Source organism: Physeter macrocephalus, chromosome 14 (assembly GCF_002837175.3).
Source record: "Physeter macrocephalus isolate SW-GA chromosome 14, ASM283717v5, whole genome shotgun sequence".
NCBI classification, from domain to species: Eukaryota; Metazoa; Chordata; class Mammalia; order Artiodactyla; family Physeteridae; genus Physeter; species Physeter macrocephalus.
This window is the reverse complement of record NC_041227.1, coordinates 5,385,963-5,408,901: the sequence shown is the minus strand read 5'-3', so window position 1 is coordinate 5,408,901 and position 22,939 is coordinate 5,385,963. Positions and strand designations below refer to the sequence as shown.

The window sequence follows — 22,939 nt, the reverse complement described above, 5'->3', positions numbered from 1 at the left end:
CTAAAATATAAAGCAGAAAAAGACCGACACCCTATGCGAGCAATGGGCAGAGGAGACAGAGGTTTGCAGGGAGGAAACTGCAAACGGTGTATTCGAGAAAGGGCTCAGCCTCGCACAGAGGAGAGAAAAGCAAAGCAAAACTACAAGATCCCAAGCATCATCTATCGGATTAGCAAAGACGGGTACATCTGAGAGGTTGTCCCGACAAAGAAGGGGACACGGGTGCCCTCGTGCATTGCCGGTGGGGGCGCAAATGGAAAGACCTCTCCGGAGGGTAAATTGGCAATACCGATCAAAACTACAAACGGGGACTTCCCTGGGGGTCCAGTGGGTAAGACTCCGCGCTCCCAAAGCAGGGGGCCCGGGTTCGATCCCTGGTCGGGGAACTAGATCCCACACGCGTGCCACAACGAAGAGCCTGGATGCCGCAACTAAAAGATCTGTGTGCCGCCTAAACAAATAAATAAAATATTTTAAAGAAAACAAACAAAACTACAGACATGCCACTTTCAGGAATTGTTCCTAGACCTACACCTACTCAAGTGTCCAAGGACACGTGCGCTGAGGTTCTCCACTGAGGCCCTGTTTATAGGAGCGGAAGACGGAAAAACCCTAGACGTCCATCCCGGGTGGATTGGATGAGTTACTCTTGGTGGTAGTAAAACAACAAAAACAACGACAACAACTCCTCTTCTCATTTAGGGCATGTGTATTATGAGCCGGGTCCTGTTCTCGGCCCTCACTACTCAAAGCACTGTCCAGGGACCAGCAGCCTCTGCAGCACTTGGGGGCTGTTTGGACCACAGCCTCCCATCCATCCCAGACCTGCTGAAACAGAATCTGCATTTTCACAAGAGCCCCAGGGAATTCCTTTGTACCTTCGGGCATTATTTTTAAAACTCTTCCTGTATTAACTCACTCATTCTCAGAACAACCCAAGAACCCAGGCTCTCTTATTATCCAAGGGTTGGAGATGAGGACCGAGGCTCTGGGACGTTAGCGAAGTTGTCCAAAAAGTCACACAGTGAGTGAGGGGCAGAGCTGCATCCACTCCACATGTACGCAAAAACAGCCTCTAAAGACTAAGGAAGCTCTTTAACAGCGGAAAAAAGACCAACCTCTGAGATACGATGTCCGGTGAAAAAAGCAAAGCGAAGAACACTGTATATACTATGATAGTATTTGTGGGAGGAAGATAAAAAGGAAAGCAGAATCTATATGTAATTGCTTAGATACCCAGAAGGCATCTCTGAACAGAAAGACACCCAATAACGTGGAGATAGCTGCCGCTGGGAGGCGGAGCTCAGCAGCTAGAGGAAGGAAATCAGAGGGAAACTACTCACTGTTGCACACGGCTGTAACTTTTGAATTTTGAGCCAGGCACGTGTATTACCTATTCTAAAATAATTCTTTTGTAAACTGGTGTAAGGAAGAAGTTACCCACCCTAAAGGCATCCCCTCTTAATAAGAAATACGCTTTGGGGAAGGAGAAATCGGCACAGCCGGGCCCACCCTAGTCCCGCACGTGCTTTCCTGCCTGCCCTTCTCAGAAAAGATGGGCGTGGGGTGCGGGGGAGGGGCTGGGGGAGGGCGGGCGGACAGCGCACTCTCCAAGTATCTGGGACCCAGGGCCACATTCAGTCTCTTGGAAGAGGGTTAATGCCTCGTATCGGTGCGGTGGTCCTTAACTGGGGCAACTGTGCCCCGCATGGGACACTTGGCAACGTCTGGAGACATTTTTTGGGTGTCACAAGTGGAAGAGGCTGTCTATCTATCTAGTGGGTGGAGGCTGGGGATACTGTTAAACATCCGACAATGCCCAGGACACCCCAGAATGTCCTGTGTCCTGAGTTTGAGGAGCCTGCATCAGCACGTTCTATGTTCGGGCATCACGGGAGGCTCAGCTAAAGTGCAAGTTCTGACGCAGCAGGACTGGGACGGGCCAGAGAGTCTGCATTTCGAACAGGGGGAGGCCACCCATGCTGCTGTGAGCAACGAGGCCTCACCCGACCCAGCTCTGGCCACCTGTGTGATCATCTTATGCGAAAGGGGTAGGGACCGCTTTCATTTTGGATCAAAAAGCTGGACAGTAAGTACTGATGGGGGAGGGGGCAGGGGAAGCCTGGTCCTGAAGCAGACAAACACGAGGACTGCCGAGATCCTCCTCGAGTCCACGGCTGCGGGCCGCACCGGCACGAGCTGGGGTGGCGGCGGGGACTTACCGTCCAGAGTCTCCACCGAGAGCTGCAGGCCCAGGTTGTGCCGTGGGTTGACCACCCAGTGGTTGCTGGTGGCCGTGATGTCGAACACCAGCCAGCCCTCCTCCGAGGCCCAGAGGGTGCGGCTGTCGAGCAGAAACAGGTCCGACTCCCTGCAAGAGAGGAGAGAGCCACGGGCTCCGGGTCAGCAGGTCATGGTTCGGTTCTCCCCGTCAGCCAGCCAGCCACTGATGGACAGGAGGACCTTGTGAGGCAGGGGAGCTGGCAGGAGGTCTGCCAGTCCCCCCACAGTGGGTTCATCAGACGAAGATCCAGCCATGGAGATCCCCAGGTAGCAGCTGTGGTGGGGAGACAGAATGCAGAAGAGGGGTAAAGAGATACGTGCAGGAGACGGGGAGCTGCTACGAGACAGATGCGCCCTTCAGATTCATTAGGGGGGATGCCGATGAGACAGAGTACAGGAAGGCAGCAATTACACAGCCTCCATGACGCCGGAAGTTTCAGGAAACAGAAGTCCCCTTTCGTTGGCTTATTCACCACTTGCCAGGTGCTGTCCCCAGTGTGGTACGCACCCTCATTCAGTTCTCACAACCCTAAGTTGTGGGAGTACTATCATCTCCGATGAATCCATGGTAAAACCATGACACGCCCAGGGTCATTGAGCCAGGAAGTTGCTAGCCTGGGGGTTTGAGCCCAGGCAGCTGAGCACCAGGGCAGACGCTCCTTATTTCCACACTACGCAACTTCTTCATGAGCCCACCAACTGTTAGGAGGTGGACCCCCATGCAGACTGACATCATTAATAGAGGGAGTCCTTTCATTCTCTCTTCCTTAGATTTGTAGTAGCAAAATGGGTAAAACCACCATTGACCTTGTAGTGGATGGAGGATGAATGGATGGAAGATGGATGGATGGATGGATGGATGGATCCCATGTATAAAAGCCTTGAGTTATTACAATGTTAACATTTCACTGTGTTGAAGCTACAATAAATGCATTTATTAAGCTTTCTATGTTAAAAGCTAGGCTGGTATGTGTGCTAGAAGTTACAGAGAATCAGATCCTAAGCAGGAGCCAGCAGTGGCCCTGATGTTAAGTAAACGAGCTTAGAGTGAGATGTATAGAGACCCACAGAGGATGGATGGATGGATGGATGGATGGGTGGATGGGTGGGTGGGTGGATGGGTGGATGGATGGATGGATGGGTGGATGGATGGGTGGATGGATGGATGGGTGGATGGGTGGATGGAGGGATGGGTGGATGGAGGGATGGGTGGAGGGATGGGTGGAGGGATGGGTGGGTGGATGGATGGGTGGGTGGATGGATGGGTGGATGGATGGATGGAAGATTGATGGATGGATAGATGGATGGAAGATGGATGGATGGATGGATGGATGGATGGATTTTTACATTCCTAGGTAGTAGAATTCTAGTATGTAAGGTATCTTAATGTCTCTTTTGCACTTTTAATTATAAGGATTCAAAGTTTAAATATTTTGAGTCCTTCGATAGTCAATTAGTATATTTGAGCTCCTACATTGTACCAGGCTGTGGGTACAATGGTGAACAGCACCCAGCCAGCTCCTGCCCCAGGGTACTGACAGTCTCTATCGTACCTGGAGGGATCTAATTTTCCTGGGAATTAAGGTGAATTTTCTCTGCTCACACCTTATCAGATGTAGCAACTACTGATTGAGCACTTACCACCTGCCAAGCCCTGCGTTGAACTGCCTGCCCAGATCATGTCACTGAGTTCCTACAGTAACTCTCTGAGGTGGGTAATATTAACTGTACCACCGTGCAGGTCTCAGAACTGAGGCTCAGAAAGGCAAAGCTGTTTGCACAGGGTTACACTGCTAGCACACAGCTGAGGTAGGACTGGAACCCAACCGGGCCCCCGGTGAGGCTTGCAACCATACAAGAAGAGAAGGTCTTCTGGACGCTGCTGCCTTTGCTCAAGTGTAGTTGTCATCATTTCAGAGCCTTTGGCGAATTAAACCCCTTGTACATAACTCACTAAGCCCTTGGCCGAAGCGAGCAGCAGATACCCCCTCCTTGAGATGAAGCACATTCTCCCTATTGACCCCATCCCCTGCTCTCTCTCCTAAAACTAGTACTGACTACCCTCTTCTTCTTTCCTGTGTGGTCTGGAGACCTCCAAGTTTGTGAGGTCTCTGTTGCATCATAACACATTAGACATTTACCAAGCATATTAAAACGTATAAGACTAAGAGAAGGCACGCATGCAGAAAACAAATTGGTAATGTTACCCAGTGTCTCAAATTTACTTTCACTCGGAACCCAGGGGAAATGTACTGGGAGATTAACAGGTCACTCAGAGAAGTCTACACAGGTTGGAGAACCAGGCTCAGAAGCAGACAGGAGCCAAGACAGGTGTGAGGGTGGAGGGCTGTCTCAGCCAGGCACAGTTTTTGGGAGTGAGGGAATGAATTTGAGCTGTATTTCCCTCTTTGACTCTCTCCATCCAAAAGTCTGAGGGCAGAGGATCCAGTTGGCCTCGTCAAGTCCCTGCCCCACCCTTGGCCACGGGAGGGCTGGGCACTCCACGGTGATGGACAACGTCACCAGGACCACAAGATGGAAACAACGGTTATCCCCACCTCACGCCACCCAAAAATCCCACTCTTTAATTTTTTTTTGTTAGTTTTTTATTTTTGGCTGCGTTGGGTCTTCGTTGCAGCGCACGGGCTTCTCATTGCAGTGGCTTGTTGCGGAGCATGGGCTCTAGGCGCATGGGCTTCAGTAGATGTGGCGCACAGGGCCTAGCCGCTACGCGGCACGTGGGATTTTCCCGGACCAGGGCTCGAACCCGTGTTCCCTGCGTTGGCAGGCGGACTCCTAACCACTGCGCCACCAGGGAAGCCCCCCAAATCCCACTTTTTAAGTGATACTCCGTAATCGCCGGAACCCAATTCAGAAAATGCTGAATTACATCATGCCACGCATGTGAACGAGATACGACTTCTGACCTTACGGCCAGCAGGATGGAGCCACGCTACAAGACAGTGCATTGTCTCTTGACCAGCCAAACCGCAGTCCCTTGAGACTGTAGGACACTTGCTGCCTCTGTAATACAGAGAGATCAGAGGGGCAAGGACGTCTTTTTAGAGCCACAGAATATTTTGAGGACGCTGTTTGACTTTCATGGCCAAACTGAATTAAAATAACGAGACAATCTTTCATGATCCGTTTACTTCTTCTTCTTCCCAGTGCCTTTTCAGAGGCAGTTTCAGAACTGACTTGGGGGGACGTCCACACAGATTTTAAACTTCCAAACAAGAACTTCCACTGCCTTCATCTCCAATCTGCCTTGATGGCTTTCCTGGCTATGGAGATTACCAAGACTGTCAACGAACCAGTTCGCTGCTCTCGATAATTAACAGATGAGGGAAGAAGCACCACTCCAAAAGAAAACAATTCCCTCCCTCGCTCGGGCTCCCAGGGGCCCGGTAGGAAGCCTCTACACCACAGCACAGAAGTCACAGACCTGGGTGGCAACTCCGCTGGAAAATTATTTGCCGGAAAATGTGACCAGATATCTGGATAGGCCCTGATGCACAGTAAAACAATGAATAGCAACTTAGGGAATGGAATTGGGCCTTTGAACAGTGAACGCCTTGCCAAACGGTACTCAACGTTCTCTTGTTACAGCCGGAACACCGAGGGCCAGATGTTACGGGCGAGCGTTGACTCATCGTGAATGAACATGCGTGCGTGCGCGGACTCCCCCTCCTGAGCCCTAGTTCGCAGTTCGTTCCGGGCTTGCTGGGAAGAGCCGAACCTTCGTGGAAGGCATCGGGACAGGAAAGCCCTGTCGCGGCGGGAGGAGCGAGATGCTAACACAGACTCTGCTTTGGGACAGAAAGCCCAGCCCCAGGTTGGCCGCGTGAACAGGACAAGGGAGCAATTACCCAGCAGCCGCGTCCAGACTGACGGCTGGGAAAGTGGGAATGTCTCGCTGCCACCGCCAGCATCTTATTCGAACACGATGGTTCTTTACAACTAGGAGGAACCAACAAGCCCTTTGTGATGTTTTTATTTACCATGAACTTACTGGCCTCCCTGACGAGCCCAGGTGACAGCAGAGGCAGAACGGCTCAGGGTGGGAGCCCCGGGGAACCTAAATGCACTCCTTCCCCTCTCCCACTGCTAAGAATCTAGGTACTTTCCATGCACCAGCTCCCTGATCTCCAACAGTCAGGTTATTGTTCCCATTTTATAGATGAGGGAAGTGAGGTTCAGAGAGGGGAAGCCCACTGCCCACATCGATAAACCTTCTAAGTGACAGAACCAGGACACAGCGCCGGAAGTGCGACCTGAGGACTTGACACTGAAGCCCCATCACCTCCTTAACTCACCCTCTGGCCAAGGGACAAGGGACCCAGGAGGTTGTTCAATGCTGCACGATGCGTGTTATTGTCACAACATTGTGTGGAGTAGAGAAAATACTGGAGGGGGGATGATGCCCAGGTAGCAGGGAATAGAGAAGAAGGCAAGTAGGGCAAGCTAGCTCATTCCAGAGCCTCACTTTCCTCCTCTGTAAAATGGGGAGAATGCCCTCTTCTTCAGCAGCTGGGGAAGCCGACTGAAGACCAGCCTAGTGACAAACTCCCAAGGCTCCTGGAGCATCGCTGTAGTTACTACAAGTCATGTAAGTGCTGGTGTACACTCCCTGTTGGACGGTAGGAAATTCTGGGATGGGAACCTTATCTATCTTGGTCCCAGTCATTACATGACTGCCCAAGACCCATGGAACAACAGACCACGTATCCATTCAAACAACGTTTGCCTTGGACTCCAACACTCATCAGACAAGTGTCTCCGGATGTCCGCAGTCGGGAGATTTTCTGCAGATATGGCTATCAACAATTCCTCCTCTCCCTCCCCACGTGCAGCTCTCTCATAAATCGGGGAGGTCTGCTCCCACCTCTGACGTCTGCGCTGACCACCTGACTTGTTGTGGACTCGGTGGCAGGGAGGCCCTGCCACGTCCAGGAGGAAGACGGAAGAGGCTTAGCAGATCTGCTTCTGCTGCCCACTGCACTGGCAACTCTGACTCTTCTGCGGGAGAGACGACATGGAAGGGGAAGGGGCAGAGGCTGCGGAGGAGGGGGGTCTATGAGGGGAGAGAGAGAAAAGCCAAGCCAGCCCTCAGCAGACATGCCATCCAGGGTGTTCCAGCCCCAGCCAAGCTCTCAGCTTCATCAGGGACTACAGCAGACGCTACCAAGAGTAGAAAAACTGCCCAGCTGAGCCCTGCCCAAATTCCTGAGCAACTAAATGACTGTTGTTTTAGCTACTGCGTTGTAGGTGGTTTGTTCATCACAGAGATAGAACCCAAACAACAGTCACACTATTTAGAACAGAAAAACCGAAAACGAACCATCTACTGAGCGGGAAGGGTAAAAACAGAGGGTGTATCCAAGCGCTACACAGCTGTGTCAAAGGATCATATAAATCCATACTTCTTGACAAGAGGGAAACACGGTATTAAGTAAAAAGGTGTCATAAAACAGGATGTGTAGTATGCAAATTTCTGGGAAAATGCAATATGCTAAGATTGGTTAAAAAAAAAAAGGAAATAGAAAATTTGAGTCACCCAATATGCACTAACAAATTGAAATAAAAGGCCTTTCCCCACACCCAGATGGTTTTATACTGTATTTTTACCATATTATCAAGAGATAATTCCTTCTGGACTTCCCTGGTGGCGCAGTAGTTAAGAATCCACCTGCCAATGCAGGGGACACGGGTTCGAGCCCTGGTCTGGGAAGATCCCACATGCCGCGGAGCAACTAAGCCCATGCACCACAACTACTGAGCCTGCGCTCTAGAGCCCTCGAGCCACAACTACTGAGTCTGTGTGCCACAACTCCTGAAGCCCGTGCGCCTAGAGCCCGTGCTCCACAACAAGAGAAGCCACCGCAGTGAGAAGCCCGTGCGCCACATCAAAGAGTAGCCCTCGCTCGCCGCAACTAGAGAAAGCCGGCGTGCAGCAACGAAGACCCAACACAGCCAAAAATAAAATATATACATAAATAAATAAATATTTTAAAAAAGAGATAATTCCTTCTTACACAAATTGGTCAAGAACATAGAAGAGGGCAAAGTCAGAACCTGTATTGTAAAGCTAGCATGTCATTGATTCCAAAGATGGACAAGGCCAATTTGAACAGACGTTTCTTTAAAGATATATGAATGGCCAGTGAACATATGAACAGAGGGTCAACATGATTAGCCATTAGGGAAATGCAAATCAGAACTACAGTAAGTTAGTACTTCACAGCCAGCAGGATAGCTAAAACCAGAAACACAGACAATAGCAAGTGTTGGCCAGGATGTGGAGGAATTGGAACCTTCAGACACTGCTGGTGGGAATGTGAAATGGTGCAGTGAATTTGGAAAATAGAACGGCAGTTTTTTAAGAGGTAAAACACAGAGTTACCATATGACCCAATAATTTTACTACCCAAGAGAAATGAAAATCCTATACATGAACGTTCATAGCAGCATTACTCATAAGAGCCAAAAAAAAAATGGAAACAACTCATATATCCATCACATGATGAACAGATAAACAAAACATGGTAAGCCCAAACCATGGAATACTATTTGGCAGTAAAAAGGAACGAAGCACTGACACATGCTACGACATGGGTGAACTTTGAAATCATTATGTTAAGTAAAAGAAGTCAGACACAAAGGACCACATATTGTATGATTCCATTTATATGAAGTGTCCAGAAGAGGCAAACCCACGGAGACTGAAGAGATTAGTTGTTGCCAATAGCTGAGGATGGGGAAAAATGAGGGGAGGCTGGCTGCGAATGCGTATGGAGTTTCCTTTGGGGTGGTGAATATCATCTAAGATTAAATAGGGTAACCTTCAAGAGCACAGCTCTGAATATACTAAAAACCAATGAATAACACACTTTACAAGATTGAAATGGATGGTATGTGAAATATATCCCAATAAAGCTATATTTTAAAGAGTGAATAAGCCCAAAATGTAGAGCACGGTGTCATAATGCTAACGATTTTTTTTAAGGTTAACACACCTATGCGTGGAAAGCCTAGATGCATATACTCTGGAGTTGCAGCAACAATCCCCCCGAGGCTGCTTCTCGCCTCTACACACACATCAATGTTGTCGCAAGTTAGCAAGCACAATCTATTTCTGAAAGAAGTGAGATAGTACCAGGTCCACATTGTCTCCCTGTGTTACTGGGGACAGTTCTGCCCGTTCCTCCAGGCTGACACAGGCGGCCGGGCTGGGGAACAAACCTGGTCTTCCACCTACTCATGCTGCTTCCGGTGAAAGAAACAGCAGGAGACCCAGAAGGCAGACTTCACCCCTCCTGAAACCCAGCCTCCCCCAAAGCCCTGCTCTCCGCGAGGCGTGAACCGCCAGTGACCCCAACTCCGTGGCAGAAGTGGTGTTAATATTTAACCACCGGCCTGGGGACACAGTGCTGCTGGGGCTTGCGGGCTCCTCCTCCCAGGGACACCATGAGAGCGGACGAAATCTAACCCATGGGGGAAGCAGGAGGAAGCCCACGCCATCACCTGACCTAGTTTCCAGCATCTCAGCCCACCTTCCCGTGGAAAGTCCGACCACAACGGAAAAGTGGGTATTTTTAAATCTCCAACGTGGGAAGGTGGAAAGTCCTTTTTTTTTTTTTTTTTTTTTTTTTTGCCCTCTGGCTCCTCAGAGACTATTTAGAGACTGTGATCTCAAGGGCCTTCGCCCACGAGCCTCTCCCGGAGTAGTAAGAGCCCCACGCAGGATGCAAGACGCCACCGGCTCCGACCAGGGCCTCCGAGACATTGTTAATGCTTTGCATACACTCAGCTCCCAGGGAAACAGCCCTGGCACTGAGCTTGGAAGCCTGGGGGTTCCTCTGGTCCCCGGGGTTTTCCAGGCAGGAGCAGGACCCATGGGAAACGGATTCCAACGGGGGGTCACCCAGTGCCCATTGCCTGGTCACCTGGGACCGTCCCTGTCCAGTCTCAGGACCCAGTTTCACTCTCCTTCCCCCCGACCCTATAGCGCTGTAGGAAGGACACCGCCTTCCACCTGCCAGTGGGGCCCAGCAGTGCAGGGTCCCCAGAGCCAACAAGGACCTTGGAAATCTACTCCAGATGCTTTAATTTTCAGCCCGGAAGACCAGAGTCTGGTGCACAGGCCGCTGGTGGCTGCATGGGAATTAGAACCCAGTCCTGGGCCTCAGTCTAGGCCAGTGTGACGGAGGCCGAGACCCAGCTTGACTCCCTCTGGGATCCCTCAGACACAGCCCATCACCGACAGGGTGCAGACGCAGGCTGGGGTTTGGAAGGGCCACATTCGGAGTCACCCAAGGTCTCTCCTGGAGGCCTCGCTGGTGGCAGGGGGCGTCAGCACCCCAGCTCTGCATCCTGGGCACCCACTGTGCGCCAAGCTCTTGAGTGACATTCTCTCACCTAATCATTCCTCTTCGAACCAGGTAGACATAATTACAGCCCCTACTTCATAGATGAGACAACTGAGCTGCAGGGGAGTTAAGATAGCATCCTCAGCTAGTGACCAGCCGGCCACTGGAAGGGGTGCAGGTACTTGGTGAGCACAGAGGTGTGCGGTGGCATGGAGCTGCAGGGCGGCCTGGCCACGGGAAGGTTCAGATGCTGGGAGAACTGGGAGGCTGGGAAGAGTTTTAACCAGGGAGTGGAAATAACTGGCTTTGGGCAAACTCTCCCTCACCTCGGCTCTGACCCTCACCCTGTGGCTCTTTGGGAAACTGCATGGCTGGACATTTTATTTTAAAACGCTGAATGTTGTAAACCGCTTCTGGGCCTCGAGAACGTTCCTCAGAAGGCAGCGAGTGATGGAGAAGCCAGAGCTTTCCCAGGCTAACATGATGTCACGGGGCGAGGCAGTCATGGCGCTGCTAAGGCTGAGTCAGGCTGGGAAGCCAGCAGCCCGCTGTGCACCTGGAGACAGCCCAGCCTGCAAACACCAGCCCTGCAGGGAAGCCGGGAAGGAGATCAAAGGAGCCGGCACAGGAAGTGGGGCGTGGCTGTCCTGAGGCTCCCGGGTCAGGGAGGACCCAGCCCAGGTCCCGGCACCCCACCTGGGGCTTCAGGGAATGCCCCACCTTCTTCCAAGTCACCCAGACAGTCCCTGGTGTCCCCGGGGCGGGAAGATGAAGTCAGAGAGGTCCAAGGCTTTTTTTAAACACTTTTTTTTTTTAAGGTTGTGCCTATCCAGGAAGACTAAAATTAAATCATTTGGGGAGAAAGGTGGAAAAATACACAAAGAAGCACAATATTCTCCTCCCGCAGCCAGAGCACGAGTCACCAGCCCACAGCTTCCCTGCCCCAGGACCATCTGTCTGTCTGTCTGTCTGTCTCTCCCTCCTCTCTTTCCTTCCCCATCCTCCACCTGGGCATTCACAGAAGGGTCAAGAACACCCCTGTCCAGGGTCCAAGAGGCCTGTGGCACTGGAGTCAGGGAGCAAATCAGCAGCAGTTATGGCCTGGGTCTCAATCTGTCCGTCTGCAAAAGGAAGGATTTGGAGTTTATCAAGTTCTCAAAAACTGCTTCCCGGGCTTCCCTGGCGGCGCAGTGGTTAAGAATCTTCCTGCCAATGCAGGGGACACGGGTTCGAGCCCTAGTCTGGGGAGATGCCACATGCCGCAGAGCAACGAAGCCCGTGCGCCACAACTACTGAGCCTGCAGTCTAGGACCCGCGAGTCAAAACTACTGAGCCCGCGTGCCACAACTACTGAGCCCGCACAGCACAACTACAGAAGCCCGCGCGCCTAGAGCCGGTGCTCCGCAACAAGAGAAGCCACCGCAATGAGAAGCCCGCGCGCCGCAACGAAGAGTAGCCCCCGCTCGCCACAACTAGAGAAAGCCCGCGTGCAGCACCAAAGACCCAACACAGGTAAAAATAAATAAATAAAAAAACTGATTAATTAATTAAAAAAAAAAACAACTGCCTCCCATGAATGAGATGTCCAAGGGGGGAAAATGACAGGGCTGAAAATCACAAAGGCTCTGTATTCAAGTAAGATCAGGAAGCACCATGTGATCACTGCTTCTTAAGAGATTTCATAATGCACATTCGCTCTTTAAAGGTTCTGAGAAATCCTGCTGCAAAGAAATGTCTCCTCCAGCCGTGGAGTGTGCTTGTAGAGGCTCTCAAACTTGTGTGTGAGAGCAGATCATGGGGGCAGGAGGGGAAAGGGATGAAGTCTGGACCTAAAAATGGGATGCAGCTACCAGCAGGAGGAAACAATCAGGAGGTCTAAGTGGAGCCCAGGATCCTCTTTGTGATGAAGTCACCAGGGTGGTCCTTGGGTCACACTTTGGGGGGTCAGGGATGTATGCATTACGACACAAGGCTTTGGGTCCTAGGAAAGCTGAAATCAAATCCCTGTGGCGTGACCCAGGGCAAGCCAACCTCTGTCCTTCAGGTTCTTTTGCTTGTAATGTGGGGGTAACAGTGAGGACTGTTCTCAGGGCGCATCAGCTGGGATGGTACAGTCGAGCGGCCAGCACAGAGCTGAAGACTCCAGGCTGAAGGCCCCGGGGTGCAGCAGATTCACTCACAACCACATCGTTCTGACTCTCATTCGAGATGCAATGATCACAGAACAGGTCTGGCATGGAGACGGCCCACCGAACCCTACGATACCTGAGAGGCGGGCAGGTGCTGTTGTCGCCTTGCACAGGTGGGAGACTGAGGCTCAGGGAAGCTTACAGAAGCTCGCGGGGTGGAGGGAGAGCGGCCAGAGCCTTCCTTCCACCCTCCTCCTCCCCCACTCCGTCTGTCCCCAGCAGACGGCTAGGCTGTCGGAACCCCGATTCTGAACAGCTGACTGCCCTGCCCTGAACCCTTTATTAGGTCTTAGGATAAAAAAGCCAAAATTCACTAATGTGTTCCATGATAAGGGAGATGATGTAACTGCCGGTCCAAACTGGGAAACTCTGGGGAGAGGAAGGAGGCAGCATTAATTCCAGGTGGGCACATGGGGGCATTTAGTCACCCTCCCTATAGGCTCTGGGTGGTCTGGCCCCCCTCCCCCACCCCCCCGCCACCTCCTCTCACTCCACTGTCCTTCCACCTGCCCCCCAGGGCCAGCCACTCCAGCCTCCTTCTAGGCTGCCATCTGTACCAGACTCTGGCCCACTCCAGGCCTTGGTACATGCTGTCCCCACTGCCTGGTAGACTGTTCCCTATCCTTTCGCCTCTGTCGTACCTGGGCACCCTGCAGCTCCTCAGGGAAGCTTCCACTGACGCCCTGATGGGTACATCCTCATTATACACCCTCGCAGCCTCTCCTTTCCAGCACTCAGGCTAGAGTTCAGATGTGTGCATATGGTTCTTTGGGTTTTCCTCTTTCCCCAACACATTTTAAGCTCCTTATCGGCCAGAACCAGTCCTACTTTGCTCACCTCCGTCGGAGCCCCAGCACCTACCAAACAACATAGTACATAGAAGGTCTCAAACAGAAGACCTCTGAATGAATGTGCTGGTATCTTTGGAGTTTCTGTCAGCCAAAGAGGTTTTCTGATGTCACTTTCTGTAGTTTGTGTTATTAAAAAGGAAGAGTGAAAGTTTTTTCTAATGACTCAGGTGCTTCCAGAGATGGATTTGCCTCCAGTGCCCTGGGCCTCAGTCCACCATCCACCCTGTACCCAGCGGGAGCCCCCTCCCAGGTCACGGGCACCAGGCTGCCTGGTCACACACACTGGTCCGCTCCCAGGCACCTCCACGCTCCCCACCTTCCACAGGTCCTGGCTAGGTAATCACAGCGTGGCCAAACCTCCCCCAGCCAACCCCCAGCTGGAGGCTGCCTGGCTGCCTGGGCTTCACCTCCTCCATTTCTGTGGCCTCAGCACTCTGTCAAGGTCAGCTCCTTGGTCTGCATCTGTCAGGAGAAACCAAGAGGACACAGACAGGCAGGGGGCTGCGGCTGGGAAGAAAGTCAATCTCAAATTTACTTTGGGACCCAACTGTTTCTCCTCCTTACTTAAGATCCCAAGGTTTGGGCCCCAGAATTTCCAGAACCCTGGAGACCTGGCATTCTGTTCACCCTGGGTGGGATCCATACAGAAACCAAACGATGAGAAGTGAGCCGCGCTGGGGATGTCAGTGCTTGGAGGTGAAACATAAAGGCCCCCGGGGTTGCCCCAGAACAACCAGGCCTTGTGGGGAGCGCCACGGAGGTCCGAGATGGGAAATCCCACGTGGCTGGGCAGCTGCCTGCATCTGGCATCATGGAGGCGGGCGGGCGAGACGCCGAGGATGGGAGACTCATTTGTCGAGACTTTCCCCGGTTGCCCCATTTCCTCCAGCCTCCAGCTCCGGACCGAAATAGCACAAGGTAAATGCAGCCTCTTTCACGCACACTCAAGGAATAAACACACCAACACAAACCCAGCTTTTGTGCTGTGTCATCTTTCCTACTTTTTTTTTAAGAACAACCACAGGCTGTTTTAAGATTCCAAACCCAGACCAAGAAAAGTTAAGTGAACCAGGCAGACAAGGGAGAAAGGAAATGAACTCAGCAGTGGAGTCTGCAGACAGAAGCAAGTGTCGTGAGCACCACAGCTAAGGTTTTCGAAAACAAAGGCCAGATCCGAAACTCGATGCAGAGGAAGGAGGGGGTGTCTGAGACTGTGGCTCCTTAAACCAAAGCGTGGTGGCAGGAAGAGGCGAGGCTGAGGACACACCTGCTGTGCCAGGTGCCACAGGGGCCTTACGCTGCTGAACCCCCGACAGCCTACCAGGTGCACATTCTCTCGTCCTCTGTCATATTCTGGGGACCCCCAGGAGCAGATCCTGAGTCAAGGACTTGAATGCAAGTGGTTCGTCTGAGAAGTGACCCCAGGAACCACCTGGAGTGGGGCAGGAAGTGAGGCAGGGATGGAGAGAGGCCAAAACACGGAGCTGTGGGCATCTGGAGCTCACACCCGCTGGGCCCCGGGGGCGCCGCGTGAACACAGCTCAGCGTGGTGCTTCCTGGGTGCGAGGAGGCTGGGGTATATATCCACCTGCGATGGAAGGTGAGGGGCTTTGACTCTGCAGTGAGCTGCACACGCTCCTGGGGCAGAGAATGCCCTGGGCAGGAGAGGCCGGTGTGGAGCGGAGCATTTCGCATGCAGCGCCAGTCAGCCATTGCAGTGAGGAAGGACGGAGGCCCTGTCCCAGGTCACAGCTGGCGAGGCCAACACGGCAGGAGTTGCCCACCTTGGAGGCCAGACATGGGCTGCAGGAGAAATGACAGGAACCCCCCTCCCACGATTGCCGGTAGGGGTGGGACCTGGGAGAGAAGATCCGGCGCTGAAGGGGAAGCCGGTGGGTGGTCCCTCTTCCAGCCCAGGAATCAAGACTATGGGCCTCACAGATTCTTCTCCTAGGAATTCAGGGTCACGGGGATGCACCCCGATCTGCTGCATGTGTAATGCCTGACAAAGCAGGGCTCTGACGGAAAGCGCTGTCCGAGGAGAATCCCATTTCCTTCCCTTTGACAATGACCGACTCCCTTGCAGGCTGCTCGTTCTCACTCTTAGTCCGGCTCGAAAACCTGGCTCACAGACCAGCACTCCTCCACTTCCCCTGCCTAGAGGCCCAACCCTGGAGCCAAAGGTTGAGCTCAAATCCCTAACCTCATGACATCAAGGGGAAATAAGAAGTCTGCTTTTGGACCCAAGTGTCATCTTTAAAGAGTCCCTAACTAGGTTCTGAGGAAGAGCCAAAAAAATTTAAAATCCTACCCCCTAAAAGGCTCTCATAATCTAGTTTCCATTCAAGAAGCGAAACCACAGGCTTTGTGCTAGGCACCAGAAGGGGGTGGTGTGCAATGGTCGAAAGCCCCAGAGGCCACAGGGCGCTCCAGGCTGAGGACCTAGCAATCCTGACCACCTGCGTCCAGGTTCAGAGGATGCGGGATTCGAGTTGGAGTTTGAAAGAGGTAAGGTTGAGACAGACGAAGCAACAGTGGGAGAGGATTATGTACAAACACTCTGTCAAAAGCTGGTTGAGGGGCTTCCCTGGTGGTGCAGTGGTTAAGAATCTGCCTGCCAATGCAGGGGACACGGGTTCGAGCCCTGGTCGGGGAAGATCCCACATGCTGTGGAGCAACTAAGCCCATGCACCACAACTACTGAAGCCCGAGAGCCACAACTACTGAAGCCCGCGCGCCTAGAGCCCGTGCTCTGCAACAAGAGAAGCCACCGCAATGAGAAGCCTGCGCACCACAACGAAGAGTAGCCCCCGCTCGCCGCAACTAGAGAAAGCCCGCGTGAAGCAACGAAGACCCAACGCAGCCAAAAATAAATTTATTTTTTTTTAAAAAAAAGCTGGTTGACTGTCGAGGTCATCAGAAACAAGCAGAGCCTAGGAAACCCACAGGCAAGACGTGCCCAAGGAGACGTGATGACTAAATGTCATGTGATGTCCTGGATGGGGTCCTGGAGCAGAAGAAAGACACTGGGTAAAAACCAAGAAAATCTGGGTCAATTATTGACTTCAGTTCATAATAATAGTGCATCAACATGGGCTCCTTAACTATAGCAAATGCACCAAACTCATGAAGAGGTTAACAGGGGAGCCCGGGTACAGCACGTATGGGAGCTCTGGGTGCCATCTAGTCAATGTTTCTGTGAATCTAAACCCATTCTAAAAAGTAAGATCTAGTAATAAAAAGTAAATTATATTTTTCTAAACTCTGGTTTCCAGGCGGGTGGAGGGATTAAACTAGAGTGAGAGGACTGAAGAGACAGGGAGGGGAGACCAGCTGGGGGAAAGCAGAGGCCAGAAAACAAGGTATCTCTGGAGAAAAGGGCGGGTGTGCAAGAGCCAAGCTGGCTGGACCACAGGTCGTGTGTGTGTGTGTGTGTGTGTATCTGTGTGTGTTGTGTGCCTGTGTGTCGTGTGCCTGTGTGTCTCTGTGTGTGTATACGTCTATATGTGTATCTGTGTGTGTTGTGTGCCTGTGTGTCTCTGTGTGTGCATACGTCTGCATGTGTATCCGTGTGTGTTGTGTGCCTGTGTCTCTCTGTGTGTATATGTCTCTATATGTGTATCTGTGTGTGTTGCATGCCTGTGTATCTCTGTGTGTGTTGTGTGCCTGTGTGTCTCTGTGTGTGTATACGTCTGTATGTGTATCTATGTATGGTGCATGCCTGTATCTCTGTGTGTATACGTCTGTATGTGTCTCTGTGTGTGTTGCGTGCCTGTGTGTCTCTGTGTGTGTATACGTCTGTATGTGTATCTGTGTGTCTCTGTGTGTGTGTGTGTATACAGGTGGCAGCTGGAGGTGAGGCTGGAGCTGGACTGTGGAAGGTATGCACCCCTGGACTAAAGCACTGGACTTTCAAGGTACAGATGAGAAGCATTCATATGTGTATAGACAGCAACGGATATCTATACCCAGGTCACTTGCAGGGCCAGCCTCATGGTCATGTGACCTGGGCAGTCACCCAAGGTCCCACACATACGAGGGCTCCGTGCTTGGTTGAATGCTCTGCAGTCACTGCCTTGAAATCCTTAATGCTTTTTTTTTTTTGGCCGCGCTGCATGGCATGTGGGATCTTACCCTGACCAGGGATCGAACCCGGTGGCCCGTATAGACAGCAACGGATATCTATACCCAGGTCACTTGCAGGGCCAGCCTCATGGTCATGTGACCTGGGCAGTCACCCAAGGTCCCACACATACGAGGGCTCCGTGCTTGGTTGAATGCTCTGCAGTCACTGCCTTGAAATCCTTAATGCTTTTTTTTTTTTGGCCGCGCTGCATGGCATGTGGGATCTTACCCTGACCAGGGATCGAACCCGGTGGCCCCTGCAGTGGAAGCGCAGAGTCTTAACCACTGGACCACCAGGGAAGTCCCCTTTAATGCATTTTTAACAAGTAGTCCCACGTTTCCGTTTTGCACTGGGTCTCAGAAAGTATGTGACCAGTCCTGGGAGCTTCTTTTTTAACAATTAATAATAATAATTACATACTGTATGATTCTAACTGTATGACATTCTGCAAAAAGCAAATTTATGGAGACGGTAAGAAGATCAGTGGTTGCCAGGAGTTGAGGGGAGGGGAAGGATGAACAGGCAGAGCACAGAGGATTTTTAGGGCATTGAAAATACTCTACATAAAGATACTGCGATGATGGATACATGTCATACACATTTGTCCAAAGCCATAAAATGTACACCAAGGGTCAATCCTGACGTAAACTAGGGACCCTGGGTGATAATGATGTGTCGATGGAGGTTCCTCAGTTGTAACAAATGTACCATCTCGTGTGGGATGTGGATAATGGCGCGGCTGTGCACGTGTGGGGATGGGGGCTATAGGGGAAGTCTCTGTACCTTCCCTTCAATTTTGCCGTGAACCTGAAACTGCTCTAAAAAAAACCTTTTCAAAAAAGATTTTAAAAAAGAATACTAACAAAGACTTCTGGTCCCTACACCAGATTGGCTGGGGTTAAACACATGAATCTGTATTTTTCTCTTTAAACGTGGTCCCAGGGGTCCTGACAACAGCTCAGCTTGGGCCCTCCCATCCCAGACCATGGGGCCGATGGACGCGTGTGAGCAGGTACGTGGCTGGAGCTTAGTGGGGCTTTAGGGGGAGGATAGCGGTGAGCAAGATGAATGGGAGGCAGGAAGGGGACAGGGTGGGGAGGGACTCCCCACTCAAGCCCGGGTCAGGGCCAGCAGCACCCCCTCCGGCTTATCCACAAGCGCAGCATCTCAGATGCTTCTGCCTGGGCTCCCGGGGGCTTTCCCTCCCAGGCGCCAGCAGCCCTTCACCTGTGAACATCCAGGGTGGAAGTGCCCCTCCCCCGACCCAGGGGTCCCGCAGGGGACATGTGACAACGCCTGGAGACATTTTGGGTTGTCGCACCCCGGCAGTGCCATCTCACGAGCGGAGGCCCGGGAGGACGCTAAACACCCTGTAGTGCACAGGGCAGCCCCAAATGTCCGTGATGCCAGGTTGAGAAACCTGCCTCAAACAGCACTGGCGGATGAGGAGGTAGAAGCACTTCAGCTCCTTGACCCGTGAGTTGGGGGAGGGGTACGACTCACCTCCAGAAGTCCCTACAGGACGAGGGAGCCAAAGTCACCTTCCGTGGGACTCTGCCCGGCACCACCCCCTTGCCTGGATGCCTGTCTTTCCAGGCCCACTTCCCCATGCACCTGCTTTTTCTGGAAACGTTTTCTAATCGTGCACTTTCACACAGCCTTCATCTCAGGGTCTGACTTCAGGGAAGCCTGACCTGAGACCGGTGGCCAGCAGGCTTCACGGGATGGCAGCTTCACTCAACCAGCAGCAGCTGCCTCATCTAGCGGAGCTGTACTGAGGATTCAGGCCAAGGCCCGGGTAGGCAGGAAGGAGCTCTGTGATCCATTAGCGATGCCTGCCCTGGGTCCCTGATGGGGTGTGGTGGCATGCTCGCTGGACTGCAGGCCAGGTGTCAGCTTTCCTTCCTCCATTTTTGGAGTGACAAAAGGCAAAGCCTTGGGACATTGTGGAGAAAAGAAGAAAATGGTGCTGCTGGGGGCTGGCAATAGGAAGACAAAGGAAGGACCAGTGTCTGGAAGAACCTTGAGCATTTACCCAGATGCTGACCTCCAGCCTGAACTTGAAATAACCCAGGGCTTCCTTAACCACGGTTGACTCCTTTAAAACGTCCCTTTCCCGGTGAGCCTGCGTTTCCCATCCTTACTGAGCTCACATCTGAGCAGGCACTTTTCTTCCCAGCTACAGATGACCCACTGCTCACGACCAAACTGAAAAATATTAATTCTCTCTGTCTCCTGCCAAAAAGGCTAAAGCAATTACAGGCCCTGATATGAAACACAGATGTTAATACATTTGGAAAAATAGACTCCTATGGACGAGCAGAGGTCCAAGTATGAAGTGCTTTTGGAATTAAAGCGCCGGGATCAAGTTATACAGCCAGCCCCCAATACTGAAGCCCATTCTTCCAAAATTCATTCCAGTGTAGGGAATCCGGGGCCATGGCACACACGCTGACATGTCCCCTACTTGCAGATGAGAACCAATCCACCCTTGGGTACCCACTGGCACACAAGCTCAAAATAATATAATTATAATCATCACAGGGAAACTTCCCTGGGATTGAAAAGTATTATAATTATGGGCAATTTTCACTTTTTGGAAATTGGGCTCAGATGCTGAGGAAAGGTTGCGAACGAGGCGTTCTCGGGTTTCAGCTCTGGAGGAGAGAACACATTGGAAGGCTTGCTGGGACTGACAGGCCCAAGGTGGGAGGTGTGGGAAGTGTGAGAGGAGGGCCAGCGCTCCCCCGGCCAGCAGGGACCTGTTTCACACGGCCTCGTACCAGCCCCCGTGCTTGGTGCTGAAACTCCTCTGTACAAGACGCAGCCACAGTCTGTCAAGTCAGGAAGCCCATGGCTGGAAGGGCAGATCCTTCACGTACACGTGTTTTGCTGAGCACCCACTATATGCCAGGTTCCAGGTACTAAGGATACAACAGTGAGCAAAACACACCGACGCCTGCCCTCATGGAGAGTTCGTCTCCGGCCCTGCTGCTGGGCCACCATCACGGTCACCACGGCTCCCACTCAGATCTTTGCGGAAAAGCCCAATGAGGCTCATGGGGGGCCACGACCCACCCAAGTTGACGCAGCTTCCAAGTGGTGGAGTGGGAGACAAATCCAATTGCCTCCAAAGCCCCTGGTCTTTACCAGCTGTCCACACAGCATCACTGGGGCAAGCGGGGCAGGTCTTCCATCTTCTCAGCCTCAGTTTCCTTGTGCAGAAAATACGTTTCCCTCCTATTACCCGATTCCTAGGATTGCCATGAAGGGAAGAGGAAATGTGTATCCACCAGCCAAGGAGGAAAACCAGAGGTGACTGGGGACAGATGCACACTTCCTTTCCTTAACCCTAACCTGCTATTGTGCCTCAGTTTCCTTGTCTGTAAAATGGGGTGGGTGATGGTACATCCCTCAGGGGGTTGTGATGGGAAGGACAGAGTGCTGCCTACTGAGTGCTCTGAACTTTGTCATCGTCACCGTCAGCAAAGGCAGCCAACTCTTCTCTCAGTTCAGAGAACTGTTATCCAAATGGGAGCGTGTATATTACATCGTGAATTCGAAGGCATCTGCCAAATGGACGAGATGTAAAGGAGCGGCCCTTCCTACAAGGCGGGTCTGCAAGGGGACTGACTCACGGGACATTCGGTCTCCTTGACCTTCACGGTCATCAAGCATTAAATCCATATGGAATGGTGGGAACAGGGCAGACACAGAAGAAGCTCCTCATAAAGGCTCTTCAGCGCCAACATCTGTAACCTCCTCTCCCAAAGAGGCATCTAGGCTGCCATCCGCTCACCTTGCGGAATCCCGCGCTGGCACTCACCAGCATCTTCCACATCTCGCGCACTCCCAGGAGGGGACGCGGGGCAGGAGTCTCCACCCGCGCGGAACGGATGACGTGACTCCTCCAAGGTCCCGCAGATCCTCAAAGGAGCAGGAAAGGACAGGGATCAAGTCCACTCTGGGGACTTTAAAAAAACCCAGTGTTGGGCTTCCCTGGTGGCGCAGTGGTTGAGAATCCGCCTGCCGATGCAGGGGACACGGGTTCGAGCCCTGGTCTGGGAGGATCCCGCATGCCGCGGAGCAACTGGGCCCGTGAGCCACAACTACTGAGCCTGCGCGTCTGGAGCCCGTGCTCCGCAACAAGAGAGGCCGCGACAGTGAGAGGCCCGCGCACCGCGATGAGGAGTGGCCCCCACTTGCCACAACTAGAGAGAGCCCTCGCACAGAAACGAAGACCCAACACAGCAAAAATAAATAAATTAACTAAAGTTGTATTCCAAAAAAAAAAAAAAAAAAACAACCCAGTGTCAAGGCGCTACCAGGACCCGTTACATCAGAATTCTGGGGATGGGGCCCCAGAACCAGAAATTTTACTTAGTGCCTGGTTTTGAATTGCAGGGAGGGTGGAACCTTTGGGAGGGTCATTTGACCTCTCTGTGCCCTAGTGACCACATCCACAGAGTGGGAGAACACAGACATCTCAAGGGCGTCGTGAGGACTTAGCGTGCGTGCAGCTTGCAAGCACTCGATGCACAGAGTTTGTCACCACCAACTCCCTGACCACCGCTCGTATCTTCCCTGCGAAGCCAGTTTGGGGGTGAATTACGGAAGGAAACAAAAGGCACCAAGATTTTAAAAAGCCACAAGGCCCACGATGGCCTTAGCCCGCAGGCCAGGAAACCAACGGACATGTGGACATTTGGTCCCGGGCTGCCGAGCAGGGCAGCCCAACTGCAATTTGACTGGCATGACGCGGGCTGGACACAGCAGCTTGCCATCGGCTCAGCGGGGCGGGGCGCCGGCTGCAGGCTTTTTCCAGAGTGAGCCCGTTGGACACCTGAGTGCATCCCAAGGGGCCCTGGGTCCTGCTGAAGCCGCTCTGTGCTGGGATTTGGAGGGGGCCTGAGGGAAGGCAGCCAGAAGTGCCTGGGTGCCCTGGACCAAGCTGCTCTCCCTGGACCTTCCAGGACATGCCGGCCGAGCCTGGGAAGCCTGTGCTCCCTCCTTGCCCTCTGCGGAGCTGAACCAGAAACGCCCGAGAAAGCAGCTCAAAACCAGAGCTCACGCCCTGGGGCGGAGGTGTAGCGATGCAAGGTGAAAGCCAGGAGACGTGGA

At 52.5% G+C, this 22,939-nt stretch overlaps 1 protein-coding gene across 8 annotated transcripts in view; it reads right to left on the bottom strand.

Moving 5' to 3' along the window:
• The window catches only part of BMP7 (bone morphogenetic protein 7), a 91,861-nt gene that overhangs the window by 28,519 nt on the left and 40,403 nt on the right, over positions 1-22,939 (bottom strand). For all 8 annotated transcript variants that reach the window (XM_055090958.1, XM_055090959.1, XM_055090960.1 and 5 more), the window contains exon 3: positions 2,223-2,371. In XM_055090958.1, the coding sequence (XP_054946933.1) occupies positions 2,223-2,371 (149 nt within the window). The remainder of the gene's footprint in view (positions 1-2,222; positions 2,372-22,939) is intronic.